This window comes from Typha angustifolia, chromosome 15 (genome assembly GCF_048772165.1).
Source record: "Typha angustifolia cultivar Huaian chromosome 15, ASM4877216v1, whole genome shotgun sequence".
Lineage (NCBI taxonomy): Eukaryota > Viridiplantae > Streptophyta > Magnoliopsida > Poales > Typhaceae > Typha > Typha angustifolia.
The window spans coordinates 13,031,342-13,052,384 of record NC_133253.1 but is presented as its reverse complement, the minus strand read 5'-3'; the positions used below and the strand labels follow the sequence as shown (position 1 = coordinate 13,052,384).

The 21,043-nt window shown below is 36.4% G+C and overlaps 1 protein-coding gene across 6 annotated transcripts in view; it reads right to left on the bottom strand.

The window, feature by feature from the left end:
- LOC140779761 (glycosyltransferase BC10) overlaps window positions 1-18,232 on the bottom strand; it is a 52,804-nt gene extending 34,572 nt beyond the window's left edge. The window contains exons 1-7 of one of the 6 annotated variants that reach the window (XM_073125006.1): window positions 17,486-18,231; window positions 17,281-17,397; window positions 16,132-16,247; window positions 11,539-11,610; window positions 7,101-7,182; window positions 6,902-6,982; window positions 5,878-5,916 (exon numbers count right to left, since the gene is read on the bottom strand). In XM_073125006.1, coding sequence (XP_072981107.1) covers window positions 5,878-5,916; window positions 6,902-6,982; window positions 7,101-7,182; window positions 11,539-11,610; window positions 16,132-16,247; window positions 17,281-17,397; window positions 17,486-17,707 — 729 coding nt within the window. In that variant the 5' untranslated portion in view covers window positions 17,708-18,231. Of the gene's footprint in view, window positions 1-5,877; window positions 5,917-6,901; window positions 6,983-7,100; window positions 7,183-11,538; window positions 11,611-16,131; window positions 16,248-17,280; window positions 17,398-17,485 lie in introns of all 6 variants that reach the window. The other 5 variants (XM_073125003.1, XM_073125005.1, XM_073125009.1 and 2 more) reach the window with 5 other exon arrangements.
- Window positions 18,233-21,043: the final 2,811 nt, after the last annotated feature.

The following is a 21,043-nucleotide window of genomic DNA, read 5'->3' as shown; positions in this document are numbered from 1 at the left end:
GTTTAAATATATATATTAAAAGTTTAAAACCTATATTATAATGTTTTATCTTTAGATTATTTTTATAAATGACATATTTATTAAAGATAAAGTAATAGCTAAAAATAAATATTATTCAGCACATATTATGATTAAAAACATTCATTAAAACTAATATTAATGATTGAACAATTCGTAATATAATTGAACACATAATATTAATCGATAATAGTTTAATAATTAAAATTAATATCTAGCTGAACATAAAATGACGAAGAGAATCTAATACTTTATTTGTCGACATAAGAATAATACGAGAATGTTGCATTAAACACTGCCAATATTTTTCAAAACTCATTCACTAATTGCTCGTTGTAACGTTTCTCATAGTGTTCATATAAATAGAAATTTTATAATTCTCTTATGATATAATATGATATGAATATTGAACATGCACGGGAATGAACGACACCAACACAGGCACAGACAAACCATAAACATATGTAGATGGTAGATATAGAGTATAATAATGGTGTTTTAGCTCTAGTGAGTGTGATTGATATGATGGTAATTATGATGAACTCATATCCTGTGGGTGCACCTCTCCTAATGTCCTACCAACTACAAACTCAAATTCTCTGTAAAAAGAATACCTCTCTGAGAATGTTGTGTAACAGAGATGTATGTCTCATCTCTATTATCACTGCCGCCAGACTGAGGTTTGTTATTATTACCATCACCATCACCATCATCATCATTATCATTTCCAGTCTCATTATCATTAATTTTATCTAAGCCTTCTAAATAATCAATTAATTAGTTGATTTGATAATGACGGATGAAAATAGAAAAAAATTTAAAAAAATGGCTCTATATGGCACAATGACTAGCACGGGGCTATGCCGAACGGCACACAACCGTGCCAGCCCAGCATGGATCGGCATGGGAGTGTGCCAGTGCCAAGTGCTGTGCCATTATTGGCATTGCAAGTGCCGGTCGGCACGGCTATCCATGATTCTTACTACTACCACCGGATTGAGAGGATTTTTGGGGCTGACCGGATATTATCGCCGATTCATCGCCGGATATAACAAGATCGCTGCTTCTCTCACTTCTTTGTTGAAAAATGCCTCTTTTAGATGGACGGATGAAGCCACTATCGCCTTTGAAAAATTAAAAACAGCAATCACGACGGCACCCGTTTTGGCTCTACCGGACTTCACCAAATGGAATGTGATGCGTTGGGTATTCCGTTTTGGCATAGGAGTTGTATTAATGCAAGGACATCCCATTGCCTATCTTAGCAAGGCTTTATCACAAAAATCTCAACAATTATCGACTTATGAGAGAGATGTTGATAATTCTGCATACGGTAACAAAGTGGAGGCTTTATTTGATCGGTAGGCGATTCATTATCCGAACTGATCAAAGGAGCCTTCCATACTTTATAGGACAGCGTATACACACTCCGGTACAGCAGAGATGCATCACAAAATTGCTGGGATATGATTATGAAACCCAATACAAGAGAATAAAAAATAAAGCTGCAGATACACTGTCGCGCCAACCCGATACCGTTGAGCTTGCAGCCTATTCTTCTCCTACCTTTCCCTTCCTTGACGAGTTGAGGTATGCATGTACATCTGACCCAGATATTTTGAGATTGTTGCAGGAGGTGATGGATGATCCGGAGCGCCATCCAGAGTTGGAGAATCAAGGCGGTTTGCTATTGGACCGCGGATGCATTCGGGTGCCCGCAAATGATAGATTGTGGCAAAAATTATTGGAGCACTTCCACCAAACTCCAGAGACTGGTCATGAGAGTGTCTTGAGGACTTATAGGAGGATATCTCAGAATTGCACGTGGCTAGGATTAAGGTGGGATATGAGGAGTTTCGTCTGTGCTTGCGATGTCTGTCAAAGAGCTAAAGCAACCACCTTGAAACCAGCCGGATTACTTCAGCCTTTACCTATACCAAACCGTGTTTGGAAGGATATTTCTATGGATTTCATAGAGGGTTTTCTGTTGGTACGTGGATATTCCGTTATCTTTGTGGTGGTTGACACATTGAGCAAGTATGCGCATTTTTCGGCATTGTCACATCCGTTTTCAGCCAAGTCAGTAGCTGAAATTTTTGTTAGAGATGTTGCTCGGTTATATAGCATGCCATGCACGATTGTCTCGAATCGTGATCGTGTATTTATGGGCGACTTTTGGATGGAGTTTTTCAGATTGCAGAGGACTCAATTGAACTTCAGTTCAGCCTACCATCCATAAACGGATGGCCAAACCGAGGTGGTTAATCGAGACATTAAGCAGTATTTGAGGTGTTTTGTTGGAGAGATGCCGAGACGATGGTTGGAGTTCTTACCGTAAACAGAGTGATCTTAATAACACCGCCTACCAAAGCAGCATTGGCATGACTCCATTTGAGGTGATGTATAGACGTATGGCTTTGACGTTAGGCACTTATAATCTAGTGATATCTGTAGACTGGACGGAGGTGGACCTAGTGTTGATGGATAGAGACGCCACATTGAAGTGGTTGCGTGCTTATCTTAAACTTGCTCAAAACCGCATGAAGCAAGTTTATGATCGTAGCTATAGGGAGCAGGAGTTTGATATCAGCAGTTGAGTGTTTGAGGGTACAACCGTATCGATAGATGACCTTCCGTCCGATGCGTAACCAAAAGTTAGCACATTGCTACTTTGGTTCGTTTCGGGTGTTGAAGCGTATTGGTCCGGTTGCATATCGTTTGGAGCTGTAAGAGAGGTCGAGAGTACATCCTGTCTTTCATGTTTCATTGCTAAGAGAGCGCATTGGAAATCATGAGATCGTTGGATCAATTCTACCCGAGCCATTGGAGGAGATAGAGATCGTAGAGCCAATTTGTGTACTTGCTAGACGCCGACGATGACATAGTACCAGATTGGAAATAGAGATTCTAGTTGAGTGGCTTGGCAAGCCATCTGATGAGGCGATATGGGAGTTAGAGACTGATATCTTGGAGCGTTTCCCCAACTTTTCACCTTGAGGGCAAGGTAGGGGAAGTGTGGTGGGTTGATATACCTAGTTAGGATCCTTTCTTATTGCATTAGTTGTTTATTTTCATTAAAATAAAATTCCTATAGGTCGCGTTCGAACGCAAAAAGGGTCGCTTTCAAACGTCCTTGTGAACGCCTGCATTAGGTTCGCAAATACAGAGAATACACGTGGTCGGGCGAGTTCAAACGCCCGTGTTCGAACGCCTACATCGCGTTCGCACATCCAAAGATGGAACTTTTTGAATGCGTTCGAACGCAATCGAGCACATTCAAACGCGATCGACGAAAATCCTCTAGAATTAGGGTTTCATATTGTTTTAAGATTTGTTGGCTAGCCTCTATAAATATGTGGATGGCAGCCAACTTCATTATGCTATTGGATTATTGATTTTTTGCCTCCTATCTTCTCTCTAGACTCTCTCCCTCCCCCTTCTTCACCATACTTCTACCTCTACCGTTTGCAAGGTTTCTCCTAACTTCTAATCTCCCTCAACTGTCGAGCCACCCCTCTTCTTTAGGATCTCGACCACTTCGTTCCTTTCGTCTACTTCCCTTAATCACATCTACAATCAACTCTCATCTCCATACCCATCCATAACCCTAACAACCACTCCACCCGTCACCACCCCTATCACCCACGTTCTTTCGTATTTTCGTCCCAGTTGCAGTTCGAATCCTTCTGACTACCGGAGAATATTTAACGAATATTTTTCCACGGTTGCGCGGACTGCTTCCTGCAATAAATTCAAATCTTAAAAAATTGTTCCGTAGCCGATCTTTTGATACAAGAACTCATCAGTAGCTCCTCAGGATGTGAAAGAAATTAGAGCTCCTTTAAATAGGTAATATATCATTAATCATTATATTGACTAAGCTAAACTGATGAATTTTATTATCAAATTGATTTGGTCTTTGATTTCAGATTCATTTAAAGAAGAGAAATAGATTGGAAGTGAAGAAGCTAAATGATCTTGTTTATGTACAATTTAATGCAAGAATGAAGGATCGAAAGATAACGAAAAAGAAGGATCTAGTCGTTTCAAAAGAAAGAAATAATGCAAGAGAATGGTTGGATAATGATGATGTAAAGTAAGAGGTCTTTCCAGGTGAAGGGTTAACTTAGGAGATGGTGACAGAAGCATCAGGAGCCGAAGAATATTTAAGATCAAGGAGGAGCACTAGATCTACTCAAGCTACTACTAGTAGCACTCCTTCCACTTCTCTAGATGAGTAATTAATTGAGTCAGATGAAGAAACAGAAGATGAGAATATTGTTAAGCTAGAGTTTGATGATAATTCCAATGATAATCTCTTGGTAGATGAAGCTCCTCCCATAGATTGTGAAGAAGATTAGAAGATAACAGTTATGTTATAGTTATGAACTTATTATGAACTTGATAATTTTGATTATATGTTATTTGTTATGGACCTTATGATTTTGATATTTTTGATCATGTTTGTGAACTTGTTGCTATGAACTTATGGTTGTGATAATTTTAAATCTTTCATTTGTATTTATGTTATTATGGTTGTGAATTATGATTATGTTATTTAGTATTTTGGTTTAGAACTTGTTATTTATGTATTTATGTTATTATGGTTGTGAATTGTGATTATGTGTATTATATATTTGTATTATATATATATATATATATATATATATATATATATTAAAAATGCTAGACCGCTTTGTCACCCGCCTTGTCGCCCACCTTCCGCCTAGGCACTATGCAGTGGAGTGGCCACCTTTCAAAATATTGTTATCGATTAATATTATGTATTCAATTATATTATAGAATGTTCTATCATTAAAATTAATTTTAATGAATGTCTTCAATCATAGTATGTATTGAATAATATTTATATTTAATTATTATTTATCTTTAATAAAATATATCATTTACAAAAATAATCTAAAGATATAATATTATAATGTAGGTTTTAAATTTTTAATACATATATTTAAACCAAAACTAAAAATTGATATATCGAAGATTGAAAAACATCTTTAAATATCCTAAATAGTTTATTAAAATATTTTAAATGCATGCCAGTGGCACACCCCTACATGCCACTAGCACACAGGGATGTTCCACTAGCACGACCGGGCGTGCCGAGGCATGCCATACCAATGATGGCATGGCTCAGCACGTGCCACTAGTATGGACATCGTTGATTGCCTCCTCTAAGTTGGATTGTTATTATTAAGGCTTCGTGTCTTTTAAGCTTATTGGTATACATGGTCGGTCATGATTCCAAAATCGAATTCTGACGACCTCTAATTATTGGATTAAACTTCATTTACAAGTCAATCATAGAAGCTCATTATTGACCTGCACCATCATCTTTCACTACCATCAAATTTCATTAATCATTACTACCATAGTTTTTTCCAGAACATCTTTTTTCTCCAAAGGATATGTGCTTCATGAAATAAATCTTATCTCTGCTGGATTTAGAATGTTTTTCTTGCCAGATACAAAAAAAATGTAATATGTATTGAAGAGGCTAAACTAGAAACTGTATGTTAAATATTTTGGAAAAGATTTTACTCTTTTAAAACAATTGAATACAGCTTGAAATTTGAAAAAGCTAATCATTAGTTGGAAAAAGTTGATGGCACCTTTTCCTTTCTACCTTACTATTAACTTTTTACGATCCCAAGGCACAACAAATGGCTAAGAAAGTGTTAAAACTCTTAAAAGATTTCACAGAAGTACTACATAAGTTTCTAGCATATATATATATATAAATATCCAAAAATATCCTAAACTCATAAAATAGCAATTCTTGCAAGAAGATGAAAGAAAATAGACAATGATTCAGCACTTAGTGTAGCAGGTATTACTTACAATAGGATGATCCCGCCAAAATTCTGGTAACGATCTCCTCTGCAAAAATTTGTGGACGAAGTGTCAGAACTCAGAACTGTTATGTGAATCATTTTTTAAAAACATAACACTTAATGTTTCAGGGATAGTTAAACAAATGGTGAACTTTACTAATATTGAGCTGTATAAGTTGCAGCATCAGATCATGTGTCTACAGTTAGCTTTTCTAGTCACTCATTCATATCTATTACAATATACATCCCATATCAATGTAAGTTTCTATATTTTTTCCTTAATTACAGCAAAGAAATATAACAAACACCATACAACCATAATTTGGATAAATAACTATTAAGCCATGATTTATATCTTAGTCTATTATCTAACAACTTAATCTTTTGAAACAATTGGTTATGTAACATGCTAACAAAGTTAGTTTTTTCTAGAGGCTGTAAGTTCAAATCTCATTAGCTCGTTTTTATTCCCTAATTTCTAGTATTGCAATATGGTGGGCCACAGATTTTGTTATTTATAATCTGTCTATGTGAGGTATTAGGGCCACACATGGGGGGACAAATTAAAAGCCCAATATACATTATTAGTTCATTACCATCTTAAGTTTTTGGACCAACTGGTTATCTAATAATACCTAAAAATACATCTTCTTTGGTGTTAATTTAAAGAATTCTGTAACTAAATTGAATGTTCAAACCCACTATAAAATTTGCACAATACATGTATCCTTTAACAAAAATGAGTTATTTACTTATTTAATTACTATAGGCTTGAAGACAACAGAACAAAATTTCCGACACATGGCCTCTCCTGAAGGCAGATCATTAAGTCATCTCAGGCAAAATTCTAACTGCGATGGATTTCAGTTTGGGGATGCATTTACTCAGAGAAAGACAAATACTGTCAGGTTATGAGGCAATGATTTACTCCATGAGTTATGAGGCGCATAAAGGGTTGAGTGCAATCAATACCACCTAAAAGTTATGCAATTAAGAAACTTCTCCAGACTAAAGATATTGTACAAACTTACCCTGCAATGCTTCTGAAATTCTGGGAATACTGCATGATCATTAATTACTACCTCAGCATGCTTTCTAATTAGAACAGCCCACTAGAACCAATTTAATAAAGAATTAGATTAGAAAAAGACTTGTGATAGTATCACAACAGGCATATAAAACATGAAACTCTTGATGATATTACCATTCAACAAATAAAGGAAATAATACCTGAGACCCTTTCCTCCAATTATATACTGGAATAATAGGATTCATTCTCGGATTATATCGACCCTCTTTTGTATCTGCAAAACTGCTTCCAGCATTATATGACCAGATGTTATTAGACACAAGTGTGCATTACACAGACATCTGGATATCTCACATTGGTTTAAATATGATTTCAGAAAAGAAAACAGGATAGTTAACTCCTATACTAAGCACAGACAAACAGAAACTGTTCATAAACACTCATTCATCTAGGTCTACAAAAAAATTAAGCCAAAGTTTCACACAAGACACAAAACATTTATTTATGGTTAGGAAGCAAATTGATCAGGTTTATATCTTAAATTGAACTAAGCATCCTTGCTCATGTCATTTAGACTTAAACAAGAGAAAATCTTCATCTAATTGTAGTAATCTTCTAATTGGGTTGGTAAAGATTATCTGATTAGTGACCTAATTAACAATGATTAAGCTAACTGCCTAATCTAGTGACAAGGTAATCCAGCACTTAATTACATGAGTGTAGCATTATTCACCAAATGTGAGGAGCATAGCTGTTAAAGATGTTGCCTAGCTGGTTTTGTGTATTTGACACCACATGGTAAGTTATGTAAGGGTGCGTAAATGCACAAATGAGAAACCAACAATTCGCTGGTTTCTTCCTAGAGTTAGACAGAGGAGAAAGAAGTACAAGAAGGGGCTTATTAGAATACAAAGAGGGTGCCCAAGAAATCTTTCATTTGGAGGAATTTAGCAATTAATTCTCTCATGTGCTCTATAATACTATGGTGGTATTTCTTGAGAGAGGAAATAAAGAAAGAAGGCCTGAACCGGAATTTTAGTGTCTGATTAGAACACAAATGAAGCGGGGCCAAACAAGACTTTCCTTTGTGGGATGTTGATGGCTAAATCTTGAGTTCTCACTAGTTAAGGTATGGGGGTTCTAATGTTCTTTTGATCCTTATGTGCTTTATCTAATGATTAGATATAGAGAACAAGAATCAACTAGAATTAGGGGCTGCTAGTGCTAGGTTAAGGTTTTCTATGCAAATAATTCGGCTTCTATTCATGCCTAGACAAAATATTTCATAGATGGTGGCTTTCTCTAATATTGTATATAGAGAACATATTTCAAGCAGAAGACTGTCATGTTTGAAGTTTCTATGCATATTAAGAATATTAAATCCATGGTTGGAGAAAGAATTTTAGTTATGGTGTGTGTTATGAGAAGTTAGAAATGAGTTGTACCTTAATCCTAATTCAGATAAAGGTAACTGAAACATTCTTTTCTTATATTCTTTTAATCCCTATGGTGGTATTCTAGCAGAGGATTTGGTATTGTCTTATGGGGCAGATTAATTTGGCATTTTGGATTCCTAATCTTCGGTTAGATGATGTATTTCACATTCAAGACGAGCTATCAACTCTCTAATCTGAAATATGTCTTTAGTCTTTACACTCCTGCATTAAATCTGCTTTGTGTGGCTTGATACCGTTTACTGTATTATTTGTAGTACGGGTGTAACATTAAGGTTATTCTTTCATATTTATAATCTGTTGATGTATTGCAATTCCCCAATTTTAGTGTCTTCAGGATTCCTCAAGGATTGTTTTGTCAGTCGGCACACCATGAGCCAACTGACAAATATTGTACCAATGAGGCATCGACAGATGGCATGCAGGTATGCCGAAGATACCCTCATGCTAAAATAAGAAAAATTAAGAAAAACAAAAACTTGGGATAATCATAAAATTATAGCTCAATATTAGTAAGATTCATGGTTGATATCAACATGAATTTTGCAATTATTGTTACCAATTTCAGTCATGAATACAACATTTTGTGCCTTCTTCTGAAAAATCCAAAAATAGCAGGGAAATGATCAAATTGGAGTATAATTCTGTATAATTCAGCTAGATCTATTTATAGCTTCAAGATACTTTTGTGCATTCACAATAACTTATATTTGATATTCCTATTTTCTACCTAAATTGCATTTACTACAACATGTAGAGCCCAATATCTTCAATTTAGCCATCGAAAATTAGTTTGGGCACTCAAATGTCCCAAAAGTTTTTTTTCAGGGTATGCCAAGAGTGTGTGTGTCAATGCATCAGCAGCATGCCAGGACATGCTGAGCCAATGCCATGGGGCACAGCATGCCCCATGGCACTGGCATGGCAATTCTTAGGACTTTTAAATAAAAAGAAAAGAAAACAAAGATGAAGAGGCATCACGATGCACAAGGTATCTGCCAACATAAGGTAGAGGGAAAGTAGATGTAAGACCTTGCCTTAACACCAAATGACGCTCACTTCTTTAGGACTCCTATAAACCTAATACAGCTAGGTAGTTTTGGAACAGTACATTCTTATTATTCTAAAATGCACTAGGACTCTAAATGAAATACATATGTATATATATGTGTATATATACACACAACACATATAGAATTCAGGTTAAACACTAACAAACAACAGTAATTCTTAGGAAATAGAAATTTATTAAGGATACTCAGCTACTGAAACTTTGCCACAACAAGTCAACAATAGTTCTTAGGGAATAGAAATTTGTTAAGGATACTCAGCTACTGAAACATTGCCACAGCAAGTCAGCAATAGTTCTTAGGGAATAGAAATTTGTTAAGGACACTCAGCTACTGAAACATTGCCTTCCATTAAACAAATAATGTCCACTGGATGCATCAAGGAAAAAGTTCAAACTATGATGACTTTAAACTTTAAACCAAATTTTGTCATTACAGCAGTTCAAAAACAACTTATGGAAGCTCATTAGTACAAGAATAATAACAAAAATTCTCTATGTTGACTTCTTGTTTAATCCTGCATGACCTTGATGCTGAAAATGGGATGAAGATCTGATTTGTTCCCTAGGTCCATAGGTGCAAATTGCACTATCATTGAGAGGAATAATATGGATCTAATAATCTTAAACTAGAAGAAATTTTGGCTCTTTCATAGGGTGCAACCTATGAGGCCATTAAGAGGAACCAAACTCTAAGGTGTTAAATTTGCAAAACATTGGAAGTTGAGACAAGGTAATATCTTAAACAGGCCACGCCAAACCATGAAGACCAAAAAATCAACCAGGAAAATAAATTTCAGTCTAAAGTTGTTCTTGTCACTTCTCAGTACAACAAGTCCAGATCAGCCACATAACCCTGCCTAGGAAGCACGGATACTTCATTTTGGGCAGAGTCTCTATATCCAATACGCTTTTAGAGTAACTAAAAATAAAATAATTATTTTTTTTTTCGGATATGGGTAGATATGGCTAGATACAGCTTGGATACATTTAGGATACAGCCCGGATAGATTTTTGGTTTCAATGGGTAATCGGGGCGGGTTTAATTTTATAAACCTATTACCCTACCCGATTACCCATTTATCTCCCTTGTTAAGCTTGTTAAGCTTATTACCCTTTTATCTCCCTTTCGGCCTGCGCCTCTTTTCATTCTCCCCCTCTCTAAAAAATTACATGCCCTAGCCCCTCTCTCTCAACAACCGACAACGCCACTCCCCCTCTCTCGATGAACCAGCTGATGACGACACCCTCAACAACGATGACGACACCCTCAATAGTGACGCCGGTCTTTCTCTCTCTCTCACGCTAGTATCTTCCTCTCTCACTCCAACAATACTCTCTCAGTTTCTTCTCTAAATTTTTTCCTCCCTCACTCTCTCATGCCATTCTTCCTCTCTCACTCTCTCATGTCGTTCTCCACCTTTTCTTTTCTTTTCTTTTCATTTTTAAATTTTACTCTGCTTTTTAGATAACAAGACTTCTCTGTAAAATAGAGAAAATACTAGGTTTTCTCTGTTTTTCGAAGAACAAGAATTCTCTGTAAAACAAAGGACATACCAGGTTTTCTTTGTTTTTCTCTGTTAAATTAGTAGGTAAATAATTATATGAATGCAAGGATATATACTATTCTTATTTTAGTAAATTAATTGTTGTATGATAATATGATGATGTATTCTTTATCTAATTGTCTTTGATATCTATTACTCTCATTTTTGCTATTAAATGCTTATGTAGATAATAGATATATTGAAATATAGAATGCAATGTTATGTGTAGGTTGTCATTAGAATAGAAAAAAAAAATTGTATAATTTATTTATTGCCGTATCCTAGAAGTATCATATCCTGTTTTTTAAGAATCTGTCATATCCCCATATCCTTATCTTATCGTAACCATATTCCGTATTTGTGCTTCATAGAACCCTACAAAAAGAATATTTTGAATGCATTGTAATCTAGGAGTTTCTGGAAAGTAGCAGCCAATATTGCTAGCTTCATCCTTAGTTGAGCAAAATAAATTGTAGTTGTTCAGCAAGAAGAGAACACAATATTCAGTAAGAATGAAGATTTAAGGCATTCAACATATATCTATAAGAAAGAAAATTCAAAAAGTTACCTGTCAATAAAGCTAGTTGGCGTAGACATTATGTAGTCATATGTGTAGCTGAAGTTGTATAGAGGAATACAGCTGCCAGAGAGAAAACAATATCTCTTAACTTAGATTTACTCATATGGAGGTTCAAATGCAACCATTTTGTTAACATTATGTTATGCTCAGATTTCTGTGCAGGCAGAGTGCCGGCACATCACATAGGGGGAGGCCAATGACCAACCTTTGCCTTGCGGCAATCCTTGATGTAAAGATAATAAAATGATCATCACATAATCATATTAACAAGAGGACACTTCAGATTTTTACAAGTAACTATTTGCAGGCTATATTTGATATCTGCTTTGCAAATTTAAATTACTTATATATATATATATATAAAGGAAAGTAATGAATGGAGCTCCAGATCTTGAATGTTCATGCTGCAGAACATTATTCACTGGAGGTAGGGATTGTCGGCATTTCTGACCTATAATGTATACATTCTGATTCAGATAATTTTTTCTATCCTTAAGCACTAGCATTCTGGTTATGTACTCAAGTCTAATTGCTTTTCCTTTTCTCTATTTACTCCCTATGGGTCTAACTGGGACTTCAGTGTCCAATATTGGATTACATCGTCGAATCAAGGAAATAGTACTTCAAGTAGCTCACAACCTATGGTAAAAGGAGAACTTGGAAGACAACACATGTAATTATGTAACAGAGAGGCAAAAAGATAAGTTCAGTATTTTCAAAACTTCCTTCTCAGAAATTACTGAATTATGGCATGATGGGTACCTCCTCTCACCTCTTAGCATTGATCCATCGCTGCGAAGAGGCTGAAGGAGGTGAGTAACGGTGAAGAGTGTCACTGTAAAACCATTGCCCTCCTCTCTCCTCGTCCCTATCGCCATCGCCAACCTCCTCTCTCTTTCTCTCTCACATGCCCTAACCCAATTTGAAGACGATGAGATGGGAGAGGATTTAGAAGTGCTAACAAGTCAAGAATAAAAGATCCGTAGAGTAGAAAAGCAGATCTAAGCCCGTTGGCTGGTTTTGGCTGGGGTATCAGCCATATTGGTCGATCCCACTCTAAACAAGCTAGAATGGTCAGATCCAAGTTGGATCCCAGGACCTCCATCCTCCCAGCCATTTCTCTCTTCCCTCACTCTCTCTCTCTCTTTTCTCTCTCTTTCTCTCTTTTCTCTTCTTTCTCACCTCTTCCAAGGTTTCACCACCAGCGATCGAATAGATCTGTAGCGACGTTCTCCAACCAAGATCTGTCAACCTCAATGAGTTTTCTTTTTGTTTTTTAGTTTTCTTTCTTCACTCTTTCCCTCTCTCCATCTCTCTTGCCCTCTCTCTCTTCCTGCTGCTGTAGCAACTACAGAGAGAGAGGAGAGAGAAAGGGAGAGAGACGGGAAAGTGAAAGAGAGGGAGGAAGAGAGAGAGAGGGATGCGGCAATAAGAGGGAGCGAGAAGATGTTACAGACCAGATCTAGAATGATCCGTCCGTAGGATGATTATGAAAATTTAGGTGGAGGTAGCCTTGTGAGTTAGAGTTCTAATGGCTCTGGTTTCACCTAAATCGGAGGTCGGGATGAAAAGATAAAAATAAAATAGTGAAAATATGTCAGGGAGGGCAGAACGGTAATATCCGACATTATGGCGATCGTCGGAGGGTGATGGACGGCCAAGGGTAGTGGTGGACGGCCGTGTAGTAGGGTGGCTGCTGAAGGTAGGAGGTGGCTAGGGTTTGGATGCTTGAAGGAGATCTACGGTTATGATCTACTCCTATGAAAATAAAGACAATCTAACGGCTAATAAAAAAAAAGATAAGGACGAGAATAATAACTGGCTAAACTCAAATTTCTCTCCATTCAATCATCATTATCAACTCATGTCCACCCCTATTTATAGGAGTAAAATCCCTAACAGATTGGATCCACATACGGATTATCCGATTTATTTGAAATTCATAACAGAAAGATAAAGTTAAGTAACTAATTTGACTTGACTCGACTTGACTCGACTTAACCCATGTGGTCGGATCGTAACAGAAGAAGAGAGGAGGAAAGTGAAGGGAGAGAAGAAATGAAGAAAAACTAATAAAAAATTTAAAATTATATTTTTCGAGTTTTTGGCAATAAAGAATTTGAGAGAGAGGAAGAGGGGGAAAAAGAAGGAATAGAAAAGGAAGAAATCAGAAAAAGAAATTTGAGAGAGAAAGGGTTTATTTTTTAAAATTTTAAATTATTTATATTTTATTTTGATTTTTGTTTATGTTACTTACAGCAAAAATTAAAATGGCTCTAATAGAAAAGTCACATAATATAGGCATCGATTAGCAATATTGGAGCACTATTGGGTAAGATAAAAGGTATGTTAAGTACAACTAGTGTGAAAGGAAATGAGAGAGAGTGTTAATCGTTTGAAAGAATATTTGGCTGGAAACTAAGAAAATATAGTAGCTTGCACTCAAATGGTGGTGAAAATTAGAAAATAGATATTGGCTCATCTAATAGGCAAAAGGAAGGATAAACAATCTACACAGCAGATAAATTTAATGGTTCACAAAGAATTAATGCATAATTTTGTACACATTAATGATAATAGTAGTGAGCAAAATAGTGAGAATAATGAAGACCTTATGAGAGAGGTAAAGTCTATATAAAGGAAAGAAAGTGCAGAAGGCCATGTCAAGATAAGGCCTTCCAAGGAAAAAGGAAGGCTCTACTTTAAGTTAGATTTGCTAAGTGGATCTTTCATTCTCGACCTATTAAACTGTTAAACCCTCTCATCTTCTCATCTTTGACCTTGGGTTAGGAAATGCAGCAGAGAAAAAGTGAGGACGATAATAGGAATGGCTACATGATCTACGGTGGTGGAACCTCCCTCTCCCTTTTTCTCCTTCTCTTTTTCTCTCCCTCTCTTGTATGGAGCGGCGACGATATGATTGGCAAGTGTCGTCGCACCTACTGTGCCATGCCATGTCGATCGATGGCCGGCACATCATATTCCACAGGCACAACTATCCTTTTTTAGGCACACCTAATTATTTCTTCCACATATTAAAATATGAATCCTCATTTTGGACTTCCTTTTTTCATATTTGATGTTGTCATGTAACTGCATATCACAAAGCCAATTGTCTAGAAGCTAAGCTTGATAGTAAATGGTCTATTGCAGCTCTGGCTCATAAAATTTCTATTTCCTCCACCAATAGGAGACCGAAGGTAAAAACCACTTATTTTAGTCTAAGCAACACTTGTACTATAGATAATTTCTTAACTGCAAGCAATAATAATAGGATAGAAAAGCAAGGTTTTAAAACTCAATATCAGGATCAGAACCAGCCATTCAAAGAAACTATATGTATCGGTTGTATCGACAGTATCAGCCGCCCATATTGGCTCGGACTATTTTTGAACTATGTAAAATTCTAAATATTATTTAGAAAAATAGAAAATTTTCTTAAAATTTTAAAAATGACAAAATAATAAGAAAATAATAATCACTCCCATATGAAGCTTAAAAGTAAAAAAGAAATATATTAACTTAATCAAAACTTTGAGGAATACCAAACTAACTCTCTATTCTTTTTCCCTCTCTTTTTCCTCCCTCTCTGTTACTATTAAGACATTTTCATTTTTTTTCTTTCTTCTCTCCCTTCTCTTTCTCTCTCTCTTCCTCCCTTTCTTCCTCCTCTCTCTTACTGCCGCAAGGCATTATTTTTCTAATTTTATATTTTCATTTTTTCTCTCTCCCTCTTCTTTTCCCACTCTCTTCCTCTCTCCCTTCTTCGCTCTCTCTCACACTACTACAAGACAATTTTTTCTCTAAGTTTTCTTTCATTTCTTCTCTTTGTCCCTTCTCTTTCCCTCTCTCTTCCTCTCTCTCTCTCTCTCTATTAGTCACTCTCAATCTCTTCATCTCTCACTCTCCACTCTCTCATCTCTCTATCTCACTCTCTGTTATTGCAGCAGATTTTTTGCTACAATAACAGGGAATAAAAAGAAAGAGAGAGATAGAGAAAGAGAGAGGAAGAGATCGAAGAAAAGAAAGGGAGGAAGAAAGAGAGAGAGGACTTGCTAGAGTCGGAGAGAGTAGAGAGAGAAATGAGAGATGGGGCATCAGAGAAAGAGAAAAAAAAAACTAACCCAAGATTGCCGAAAGTGAGATAGCCGGATCTGTCGAAGGATGCTAAGATCGTCAGATCTGTGTCATGTGCCGCTAGTGTGAAGGTGGGGAGGGAGGATATGAGAGAGAGATAGAGAAAAGAGAGAGGGAGAGTCTATATCGAGCGGGATCAGTTGATACTGCCGATCCCGACCTGATACAAATCGAGGCTGATCCGGCCGATGATTTCAGCCATGGCCCAAACCGTTTTTAAAGCACAACTATAACAAAAAAAGATTTCTAAAATATGTCCAAAGCAGACAATTTGATCTATTTGAGGATCTGCTAAACTAGTTGATCTGAAAAAATTAAAATAGCACACTCTGAAAGCATACAACTTAGTGACTTCAATATATCTGCACACAACTGTGCAGTGGAACGTATTTTCTTAGTAAGAATCACATGTTTGCAAACATCAAAATAAATAAAGGACAACACCTTTGGAGGTCCAACCTGTCTGATAGGAAAACAAATCGTTCATTGAATGGGTCCATGAGTGCATTTCTAAGCAAAATACGCTCTGCTTCAAGCATGCTTGACTCTCCCCAATCTACCTGAAACAGAAGATAAACAAAACAGGAAAAGTAATAAAGATGTGGACTACGAACTTGGATAGAACTACATCAGATCACATTTTCTTAGTCGTAGTAAGCATTATACAGGTAGCAGCAAGCTTATTATCTTGGCTTCTAAATTAGTGAAGATTGTAAGCTGTTTGATCAACCTAGCCACAATTATTCAGGTCTTATTTTGATTGTTATAGTAGTCCAGTGAATACATATAAAATATTGGATGAAGCCTCAAAAATGTCGGGAAATTTGATTAGACATAAGCTCGGGGCTTGGATCGGTGCTATGCCAATTTGGAATGGTTCCATCATAACAAATGTGCAAACCCAAGTCCTCAGAAGATACAAGGCTCCCCCATGCTTGTTCATATTTTGCGATCAAAAAATATGGCAGAAACTTTAGAAACCTAGTCTATTTGCTCTTTTTGTTCTTTTATTAAAACAGAATACATTATTTTTGTGTATTTTGACGCTCTGTTTTGAATATTGGTCAAGGGTTTAGCAAGGTAAATATTCTAAATAAGAAGTCAGTATAAGCCTATAATCAAATTTTTCCCTTTGATACGTAGATGAGAATTATACTTAGCTGGTCCAGGTACTAGAATTGTAATTTTATTATTATTGCACTTGGATTTATATGAATAACCACAGAGATGTTGAGATTTAAGCTCCACCGTATGGTATTAAATAAAATTATTTGAAACTTGTATTGTCCTAAAGAAGAGTCCAGTACTCTTCATTTTTTTTAACAGTCTTCTAAACTACTACACTTAGATGAAGGCCATTGGCTGAACCAGGAAATTGTTTGTTCTGTTTTTCTTTCTGTCATCCATTTCCTTGCATCCAGGACGTCAAACGATTTGCTATTGGACAACACCAATTACTGGTCAAAATCTAGGTGCAGAGACTGGTACTAGGCAAATATATTCCTTAAGTGAAGGCTAATTTGTTGGAAAAAAATGATCGAAATAAATGCCTCTAATTTTAAACTCTAGGATATCACGGAGGAAATGACAGACCTGTATGCTGTTGTTAACCTGACGACCGTGAAAATACAGAGAAGATGTCGTCACCCGATTCAAAACAAATCCAGGCCTCGAATGAACATAGATCAAAAACCTACCCTCCTTCTCTCCCTACAAAGCATCCAACAACAACCATTACGCCTCAAAGTGAACTGCAAACAAAAGAAAATTGTATAAGAAAAAGAAAAAGGAGAATTACCCGAAAGAAGGCATCCCAGACCATGTCCAAGGGAAGCCGATTCCTTGCAATAAAAAGGAACGCAATCCTGGGCTTCTGGTTATCCGGTGGAGAAGCGGTCTCAAGATCCAGGACTCGGATGTACTGCTTCTGCAGCATCACCAGGCTTCCAATGCAGAAGCACAACATAAGAATTAACACCATCTTTCTCCCCCATCGACCTTGCGAAGCCCTCCGCTTCATCTGCTACCGGCTAAAGAACAAATTTTGTAGTATCTCGCGAATATTTTGCACAGCATTCTCAGTGGGGCATTACATCTAACGCCATTGGATCATTTCCTTCAACAAATCCTTCAACTTTTCAGACCCAGATCCAGCGAGAAGCTCGTGAAGGAAAGGGAATTCGACCAAACCCAACAGAGATCGAATCAAGACTTAGCCATCTTCGGAAGGGATGGGGAAAAGGTAAAGGTAAAGATGCTTGGATTTTGCGGTGGAGACGTCGCGGAGAAGTCAAGTAGAAGAGGGGAGAAAGGCGAGAGAGCTCGATCCCAGCTAACGGAAACAGACTGTTCGGCGACTGATGCTGAAGTGGAAGAGACTCGTGAATAATCCTTAATAAGCCGATGGGATTTTTTACGTCACCCTTGTTTTCTTTTTGATCGGATAAATTGCGGGTGCTTCTCCGACAGCTAAAGATCGGCCGGGTACGTTTAACCCTGCTATGGCGCATGTAGTTTGAAGCGGATATTTCCTGAAATCCTCGCCCGCTTCATCCCGCTTAGTTGCCACTTAAAAGCATTCGTTGCAATATCGCCATCTGCCGACAAACGCCCCGGTGTGTTGTCTCTTTTTTGTTTTGCCCTTTTTTTAAGTAAGGTATCTTAACGTTAACGATTTTTCTAATAAAATCATTAATAATTTAAACCACCTAATGGCGAAGAATAATTATTAGGTAGCATGTTATGATTTAATCTCACTATTACAAGAAGCCGAAAGTTGCAGGTGGGTGGTGCACTAACATAGTGTATAAGTTGTACATAACGTAGCTAACGTGCATACTCGTATAATCAATGAACTCTAGTAGAACTAGTATGTATCTTTTATTACAAATAAAAAGATTGTAGAATTGAATCTAACCCCCAAATAATTATCGTGGAAAAAATTATTTTGAGGTGGTGGTGACTTGGCTTGATTGACGACTTAACAGTGTGATTGGCTCAAATGAGTAACTTAGTAGTGTGACAGCTTGGAGTCTCACCAATGTTTTAGCTCAAAATAATTGTAATGCCCTCGCCCGGCATAGGCACGTGCATGCCCATGCGCCTACACAGCACGTGCGACGCACGCGACAAGTCGGACGGGGCCCATCACTCACAGATACACTCTTGTGCACATATAATTATGACATCATCAAATATCCATACTCACATATCCATACTCACATAATCCATCACCAAATAAAATATACTATTAACCAAATAAACCTATTAACATATAAATATCCAATTCCATAATAATATACACTAGACCACTACACAATCTAGCAGGATCAACACAGGCCACGATAAAGCATCAAGATACAACTAAAATAACTAATACAAGAGTACACTATGATTCAACTTATATTATACAAATTATCATCTAATATAAAGGAGTATAAATATCAAATACTAGTACAACTCAATTTCTATATAAACTATCATCTATACCGTCTCACATCTATAGCTCATCTTATCATTGCTCTAAAATATCTTTTCAAGATATCTCAAGTCGTTATCACGTACCACATATCTAAATAGGGTTAGAAAAGAAATAAAGAAAGTCATAAGCAAAACGCTCAGTGAATAGATTTTACCTCGAATCAGTGATGCCAAACAGAAAGTAAATCATGTACTAGATAATATAAATCACATAGGAACATCATGTCATCAATGAATATATGAATGTATCCTCAATAATATATAAATGTATAGTAGATATCATGTCATAACTGATCAAAATATATAATTTTCGATAATATATAAACAAATCTCCATGTCATACTATCATCATAACTCTCTTAAATATAACACATATGATGCATACCAACCATGTTATGATGTCAAATGCAATGGTATATAAATTATGATAATTACTCAATAATCATATGAAACTCTTAGTATCACAATCATCACCGACATCTCGGTATAATACCATCATACTAGACCACTATGTATAGTCAACACTTGGTATCCAGTCTCAACATCATTCTAAAAGGTTTAAAGCATATTCTACCACCCGCAAGGAGTATCTCAAATATAACTATACTCTGCCACCCGTTAGGATATCAACATCTATCTAGACTGAGCACCCTTCTAGCTGATAGAAACATCGTGAGGATAACTCGCTACATATGCCTCACCTCATCATCGCTCTAAAATATTTTCTCAAGATATCTTAAGTTGCTATCACATACCACATATCTGATGGGGTTAGCAAAGAAATAAAGAGAGTCATAAACAAAAGACTCAGTGAATAGACCTTACCCATAATTAGTGATGCAAAATAGAGAATAAATCATATACTGAATAATATAAATCAGAAAGAGCATCATGTCATGAATGAGTATATGAATGCATCATTAATAATATATAAATGAAAAATAGATAATATGCCATAACTGATAAAAGTATATAATCCTTGATAATGAATAAACAGGTCACCATGTCATACCATCATCATAACTCTCTTTCAAATATGACACATGATGCATGTTGACCATAACGATGCTATGATATCAAATACAACCATATATGATGTATATTGATCACTCGATGATCAGGTAATAAAACGATAATAAAATCATATACATTTCTTAACATCTCAGTCATCAATGTCAGCTCTATATGTCATCATCATACTAGACTACTATGCATAGTCAACACCCGGTACCCGGTCTTAATATCATGCTCGAAGGCTCAGAGCATACTCTGCCATCCGCAAGGAGTATCTCAAATATAACCATACCCTACCATCCACTAAGGGTATCAACATTCATCTAGACCGGGCACTCTTCTAGCTGATAGAAATCTCGTGAGGATAACTCGCCACATATGCCCTAGCGAACGGCCTGTGTCCGAATGTCTATTGTGTACATAGACTAACGACCTCAGACGTAATGCTAATAGGATCACGACTTTGTCGAGCGATTAATCATCCACCAAGCGCATCCTAATCCTCGCGCCCACTCGAGTATCCTCACGCTTTCTATCAACTATCCTATCAATCACATTTCATGCTTTACTTCTAAATGATAGTTCATATGCATATATCTAATACAATAATGAGTCAATGCATAACAGGAATTTAGATAGAACAGGAATTAAGAGAAAAATGATGCAATGTAGTTTCCAACCATGTATCTAATACATGAATACTCCTACTAGTCTATCACATGCACATTTATGCTAGAGATTATCTCGATATAAAATCATAATAGTATAATCATCCCAATCATCTCTATATATCGCCAATGTATTCATATCCTAAATCAGCCTAATCAAATACATGATAAAATATGCTAGACTGAAATCATTT